Here is a 7,768-nt window from a genome sequence, read left to right as displayed (position 1 = left end):
TTTGTAGAGGTTGAGATTTGTGAATTAACTTAAGAAAAATCTTGACAGAGATACAGGTTTACTCTGGAGCAGCAGCAGCTGGCGGAGCAATGGAGATGCAATCCTATTATGCCAAGCTTTTGGGGGAGCTGAATGAACAGAGAAAGAGGGACTTTTTCTGTGACTGCAGCATCATTGTGGAAGGGCGGATCTTCAAGGCCCACAGGAACATTTTGTTTGCTAACAGCGGCTACTTCCGAGCCCTGCTCATTCACTATATCCAGGACAGCGGGCGGCATAGCACCGCCTCCTTGGACATTGTCACCTCTGATGCCTTCTCCATTATCTTAGATTTCCTCTATTCTGGGAAGTTGGATTTGTGTGGGGAGAATGTGATTGAAGTGATGTCGGCTGCCAGCTACCTGCAGATGAATGATGTGGTGAACTTCTGCAAGACATACATTAGGTCATCCCTCGACATTTGCCGAAAGATGGAGAAGGAGGCTGCTGTGGCTGCAGCAGTGGCGGCAGCAGCGGCGGCGGCTGCAGCGGCGGCGGCAGCGGCGGCTCATCAGGTTGACAGTGGAAGCCCCAGTTCAGGCCGGGAGGGTACCTCCTGTGGTACCAAGAGCTTGGTCTCCTCTCCAGTCGCGGGAGAAAAGAGCGTGGACTGCCTGAGAGAGTCCCCTTGCGGTGACTGCGGAGACTGCCACCCCTTGGAACTGGTGGTGAAAGACAGCCTTGTGGGTGGCTCGGCTGACAGCGACCTCTGTACTCCACCCAAACGGATAGAGCCCAAGGTGGAATTTGATGCTGACGAAGTGGAGGTGGACGTTGGTGAACAGCTGCAGCAGTATGCTGCCCCACTGAACCTGGCCCACGTGGAGGAGGCCTTGCCCAGTGGCCAGACCGTTGACTTGGCTTACAGCAACTACCACGTGAAGCAGTTCCTGGAGGCGCTCTTGCGCAACAGTGCTGCCCCGAGCCAGGATGATGCGGACCATCACTTTTCTCGGAGTTTGGAGGGAAGACCAGATGGTGCAGGAGTAGCCATGAGTTCCATGATGGATGTCCAGGCTGACTGGTATGGAGAGGACTCAGGTGAGTTCCCTTAGCATTCATCAGCCCTGTCAGTCATTTAGTACACACTGTCTGTGCCTTGTGTTCTCCCATCATCATGATCATTATCACCATTATCATTGCCACTACCAGCATCATCAGTACCATCATCACCAGTACCATCATCATCACTACCATCATCACCAGTAGTGATCATCATCAGTACCATCATCACTAGTACCATAATCATCAGTATCATCATCACTAGTATCATCATCATCATTACCATCACCACCAGTACTATCATCACTAGTACCATCATGATCAGTACCATCGTCATCACTACAATCATCACCAGTATCACCATCTCATTACAATCATCATCAGTCACCATTACTGCCACCACCACCACCAATATGCATTAATTGAGCACCTGCTGTATGCAGGGCATTGTTTCTTCGTGTATGTTTGTGTTTTACCTCCACAACTAGAGTGTAAGCGTGTTGGGGGCAGTTTGGAGACATGGGAGGAACCCACTCTCTTCCACTGACCGGCAGTGGGACCTTGGTTAAATCACTGAATCTCTTTGAGTCTGTTTTGTCATCTGTAAAATGGGGATAATCATCCCTGCCCTGCCTCTCTCACAGGTAACGGTTGTGGGGATCAAATAAGAGAGTTTTCAGAACTTTTTCTCACGTATCATCTTAGATTTCCTCTATTCTGGGAGGTTGGTTTTGTGTGGGGAGAATGTGATTGAAGTGATGTCCAGAGATGTATGCTCCAGAGATTTATACTTCTCTGTGTCAGCCAAGGTGCTTGGCATAGAATAGGCACCCAGCCTGGTGTGTTTGATGATGCCATCTACTTGAGACTATTTGACTGATTGATTGAGACAGGGTCTTGCTCTGACACCCAGACTGGAGTGCAGCGGTGCAATCTCAGCTTACTGCAATCTCTGCCTCCCAGGTTCAAGTGATTCTCATGCCTCAGCCTCCCAAGTAGCTAGGATTACCATAGGCTCATACCACCATGCCCAGTATTTTCAGTAGAGACAGGGTTTCACCATGTTGGTCAGGCTGGTCTCAAACTCCTGACCTCAAGTGATCTTCCCGCCTTGGCCTCCCAAAGTGCTGGGATTACGGGCATGAGCCACTGTGCCCGGCCGACTTGAGACTATTTTAGTGCCAGTGTTTGACTTCATGTGAGCTATTTTTTTACATCCTTTGCGTTTGCGTTTTAAGAGAACCTGGTTGTTTCTTTGAACAGTTCTGAGAGTTGAGATAATATGGTTAACTCTTCTTAACAGGTGAGGTAATTGTGTTGCAAGGCGTCTTGTAGGAGACAAAAATAAACTTGGCTGCCACCTTACTGACGAAACGTGGCTTCCAGAACCTCAAGCCAAGGCTGGGCACAGCTGCATGCACCTGTAATCCCAGTTACTCGGGAGGCTGAGGCAGGAGAATAGCTGCAGTGAGCCAAGATCATGCCACCACGCTCCAGCTTGGGTGACAGAGCGAGACTCCCTGCCAAAAAAAAAAGAAAGAAAGAAAAGAAGAGAAAAAAACAGAACCTCAAGCCAAGAAATTCATGAATTGCAGTGTGGCAGTGAAATATTGAGTAGTGAAGGTCTTTTCCTTTTTTTAGCTTCTAATTCTCGGGTTGAAGTGAAAGTCTTTTAAATAAAGGGAGATCAGCTATTTTTATTCATTACTAAATGGCTGTCTTGAGACTTTTTTTTTCTTTGGAGACAGGGTCTCGCTGTGTTGCCCAGACTAGAGTGCAGTGGCACAATCACAGCTCACCGCAGCCTTGACCTCCCGAGCTTGAGTGATCCTCCCACGTCAGCATCCCAAGTAGCTGGGGCTACAGGCATACACCACCACACCCAGCTAATTTTTTGTATATTTGATTTATAACAGAGACGAGGTCTCCCTGTGTTGCTCAGGTTGGTCTCAAACTCCTGGGCTCAAGTGATCCTCCCACCTCAGCCTCCCAAAGTGCTGGGATTACAGGTATGAGCCATTGTGCCTGGTCTGTCTTGCAAATTTTTAATTTCTGGGGATTTTTGGTTTTGTTTTGTTTTTGAGGCAGAGTCTCACTCTGTTGCCCAGGCTGGAGTGCAGTGGTGCAATCTCAGCTCACCGCAACCTCTGCCACCTGGGTTCAAGCGAGTCTCCTGCCTCAGCCTCCCGAGTAGCTGGGATTACAGGCATGTGTCACCATGCCCGGCTAATTTTTGTAGTTTTAGTAGAGATGAGGTTTCACCATGTTAGCCAGGCTGGTCTTGAACTACTGACCTCAGGTGATCCCGCTGCCTCAGCCTCTCAAAGTGCTAAGATTACAGGGGTGAGCCACTGTGCCTGGCCTCAAATTTCATTTTTTAAAAGCAAGAGCACTCAGTATGTCTGATTAAAACTAGACTTGAAAAACTTGAAAATGGCCAGGTGCAGTGGCTAACACCTACAATCCCAGCATTTTGAGAGGCCAAGGTGGGAGGATCGCTTGAGCCCAGGAGTTCAAGACCAGCCTGGGCAAGATGGCAAAACCCCATCTCTACAAAAACAAAAAAAATTGAAAAATTAGCCAGGCGTCATTGCATGTACCCATAGTCCCAGCTGCTTGGGAGGCTGAGGTGGGAGGGAGGATCACCTGCGCCTGGGAGGTCAAGGCTGTGGTAAGCTGTGATCATGCCACTGCACTCCAGCCTCGACAGAGTGAGACCTTGTCTCAAAAAAATAACAATAAAAAAAAAACTTGAAAATGCTGTTTCTGGTTCTCAGAGACACTGGCTTCACCAGCATTTTGAAGATCGTGGCCGCTTCCATGAACACACCATGGGAACTTGTTGAAATTCTCATTGTTGTGTGTATGATGGTATTTCACACACTGATCACCCTTTCATATCCACGAGACTCTCATGATGCCCCATGTGTTTGACAGAGGAAATATGGAGAAATTGCGACCCAGAAGGGTTTAGTGAGTTTCGTAAGAATGCAGTAGTAAGTGGCCCAACTAAAACCAAAAACCTGGAGTGGCTTCATTTCATTCATTAAACAAACAGTGAAAGCAACACAAATAGATAGAGGATTTCAGTGCAATGATTTTTTCTTTGAACCCCTCTGCATGTAAGCATAAGAAGTATTATGAAATAGGCATTTGGCTCTGTGCCACTTATAATATATTCAGGTCCTGTCCTTATTGGTCTGGAAAGTCAGGCTTCTTACTACAAGGTGCTGTGGCAATGCAGCTGCCCTGGCCCCTGGCCATGCCTGTTGTCTACCATGTTTTTATTTCATTCATATGGCTCCAGGGTATAGTTTTTCCAAGTGCTAAGGCACAGAGTAGGATTGATTTGTTTGGTTATTCATTTATTTGTTCAAATATTTGAGTACCTTTTGTGTGAAGACATAAAGATAAGTCAGACATGGATGCAGCCCTCAAAGAACTGATGGTGTCGTATAGGAGATAAGACACAAATGTGGGCCAGGCACAGTCGCTCATGTCTGTAATCACAGCACTTTGGGAGGCTGAGACAGGTGGATCACTTGAGGTCAGGAGTTCGAGGCCAGCCTGGCTAACATGATGAAACTCCATCTCTACTAAAAATACAAAAAAAATTAGCCAGGCATGGTGGTGAGTGCCTGTGATCTCAGCTACTTGGGAGGCTGAGGCAGGAAAATTGCTTGAACCCAGGAGGCAGAGGTTGCAGTGAGCCGAGATCGTACCACTGCATTACAGCCTGGGCAACAGAGCGAGACTGACCCACAAAAAAAATAAAATAAAAGACACAAATGTAAATAACATCACATGCTAGAAAGGTACTAGGGTTGAAAGACACTCAGGTATGAGTTCACAGCAGTCCAGAAGGAGAACTGGCTTCCTACTGGGAGATCAGGGAGGCATCCTGGAAGTGCCATCTGAAGATAAGAAGAGGGGACAGGGAAAAATTGATTGCAGTCAGATCATGGAAAACCTTAAATACAAAGAGGGGAGGTTATATCTGTAGGCACAGGGGATTTTTCTTTCTTTTTTTTTTTTTTAACAGTCTTACTCTGTTGCTCAGGCTGGAGTGCAGTGGTGCCATCTCAGCTGACTGCAACCTCTGCCTCCCAGGTTCAAGCAATTTTCCTGCCTCAGCCTCCCAAGTAGCTGGGATGACAGGTGTGTATCACCATGCCCAGCTAATTTTTGTATTTTTCGTAGAGACAGGGTTTCACTCTGTTGGTCAGGCTGGTCTCAAACTCGTGACCTTAAGTGATCCACCCGCCTCAGCCTCCCAAAGTGCTGGGATTATAGGTGTGAACTGCTGTGCCTGGCCAGGTTTGTTTTGCTTTGAGACAGGGTCTCACGCTGTCACCCAGGCTGGAGTGCACTAGCGCAATCACAGCTCACTGCAGCCTTGACCTCCTGGGCTCAAGTGGTCCTCCTGCCTCAGCCTCTCAAAGTATTAGGATTATAGGCATGAGCCACCACGCCGGTCAAAGGGGAGTTTTTGGTAGTTTCTTTTATTTTTTAAATTTTTATGCCCACCTGGATGCTCTGCACAAGCCTCAATCCCTATAAAATCTGAACTGAACTCCCCTTTCCTCCTGTACCTGCTTTTCCTTCTGTTAATTTCACTCCTTCTCAGTGTGTCTCCTCTCTACCTCCACAACCACTGCCTTAGCTCCTATCATCTCTCATCCAGACTCATGGTCCCCTCCTACTTGGACTTCCTGCCTTTAATATTGACTCTCTTAAGTCTTTTCCCTGAATTGTGCCCAGAGGGATCTTTTAAATTTGGCCATGAAAATTTGACCAAGTGACCATGTACCTTCCTTGCTTAAAATTCTAGCTGGCCAGGAGTGGTGGCTCAGGCCTGTAGTCCCAGCTACTCAGGAGACTGAGGCAGAAGAATTGCTCGAACCCAGGAGTTGGAGGTTGCAGTGAGCTGAGATCGCGCCACTGCACTCCAGCCTGGGCGACAGAGCGAGACTCCATCTCAAAAAAAAAAAAAAAATCCGGGCTGCTTACAAGTCAAGTCCAAATTTCTCAGCATGTTAGTTCCATGAGGGGCAGGGACTTTGGTCTATTCTGTTCACTGTTGTATCCCCAGGACCCTAGAACAGAGCCTGACACATAGTGCTCAGTATAAATTTTCTGAATGAATAAATGAATGAATGAATGTGACCATCACAATCTAGTTCTTGTTCCTTCCTTGCCCTCATTCCTAACCCCCACTTCATACTTCATAGTCTCATTTACCTCTATGCCTAAGCACGTGTTCTTCCTCTGCCCGAGATACCTTTCTCTGTCTTGAACTCCTGGTGAACTCCTGTTCATCTTTTAAAACCTTGCTCAAAGTTAACCTCTTCTGTGAAATCTTTGCTGAACTCCTAGGGAAAATCATCACTTTTTATTTATATTTCTTTATCACTTTGAACTTTGCATGTGTGCTTCATATGGTATGAATATGTTTACATACCTTTCCTGCTAGACTTAACTTCTTGAGGGAGGAAACAGGTGTCTTACAATGGCCTGGCATGTAATAGGATTCAGGTGAACTGTTGTATTGGGGGAGTGAGATCAGGAAGGGGGAAGAAAGTGTTGAGACAATCCATACTTTTCTGATGGAGAAATAGTTAACAGTTATTTTTCCAAGGACTTATGCTGGGCCTATTTTATTTTACATTTTTGTAGATAATCAGGAAGAAGTGTGTGGTACAAAGCCAAGGTGATGGAGATAAATAACAAGGAAGTTCCACAGTGCCAGAGGAGTGAGCAGGGTGATGAGCTATGAGCTGCTGCTTTGATGCTAGGAAACAGGTTGTTATTCCTGGCCGAGTGCTGTGGCTCACACCTGTAATCCCGGCACTTTGGGACACTGAGGCATGGAGGATCCCTTAAGCCTAGGAGTTCAATACCAGCCTGGACAACATAGTGAGACTCTGTCTGTCTCTACAAAAAAAAAAAAAAAAAATTGTTAAATTAGCTGCCCGTGGCCGGGCATGGTGGCTCACACCTGTGATCCCAGCACTTTGGGAGGCCAAGGTGGGTGAATCACCTGGGGTCAGGAGTTTGAGACCAGCTTGACCAACATGGTTAAACCTCTGTCTGTACTAAAAATACAAAATTAGCTGGGCATGGTGGTGCATGCCTGTAATCCCAGCTACTTGGGAGGCTGAGACAAGAGATTCACTTGAACCTGGGAGGTGGAGGTTACAGTGAGCCGAGATTATGCCATTGCACTCCAGCCTGCCCAACAAGAGCAAAACTCCATCTCAAAAAAAAAAAAAAAAAAAAAAATAGCTGCACGTGGTGGCACATGCCTGTAGTCCCAGCTATTCGGGGAGCTGAGATGGGAGGATCACCTGAGCCTGGGAGGTAGAGGCTACAGTGAGCCATGATCATGTCACTGCACTCCTGCCTGGGTGACAGAGACCCTGTGTCAAAAACAAAAAACAGGCTGGGCACAGTGGCTCATGCCTATAATCCCAGCACTTTGGGGGGCTGAAGCAGGTGGATCACTTGAGGTCAGGAGTTCAAGACCAGCCTGGCCAACATGGTGAACTCCTGTCTGTACTAAAAATACAAAAATGAGCCAGGCATGGTGGTGCGCACCTGTAATCCCAGCTGCTCTGGAGGCTGCGACAGGAGAATCACTTGAACCCAGGAGGCAGAGGTTGCAGTGAGCCGAGATCATGCCACTGTACTCCAGCCTAGGTGACAGAACAAGACTCCATCTCAGAAA

At 47.3% G+C, this 7,768-nt stretch overlaps 1 protein-coding gene across 1 annotated transcript in view; it reads left to right on the top strand.

The window, feature by feature from the left end:
• Window positions 1-7,768, top strand: part of ZBTB8B (zinc finger and BTB domain containing 8B) — a 31,724-nt gene that overhangs the window by 9,886 nt on the left and 14,070 nt on the right. Inside the window, exon 2 of the mRNA XM_011955419.1 lies at window positions 49-1,080. Coding sequence (XP_011810809.1) covers window positions 90-1,080 — 991 coding nt within the window. The 5' untranslated portion in view covers window positions 49-89. The remainder of the gene's footprint in view (window positions 1-48; window positions 1,081-7,768) is intronic.

Source organism: Colobus angolensis, unplaced genomic scaffold, assembly GCF_000951035.1.
Source record: "Colobus angolensis palliatus isolate OR3802 unplaced genomic scaffold, Cang.pa_1.0 Scaffold4, whole genome shotgun sequence".
Lineage (NCBI taxonomy): Eukaryota > Metazoa > Chordata > Mammalia > Primates > Cercopithecidae > Colobus > Colobus angolensis.
Note: the sequence above shows the minus strand (reverse complement) of the source record. Positions and strands in the feature narration are given on the sequence as shown.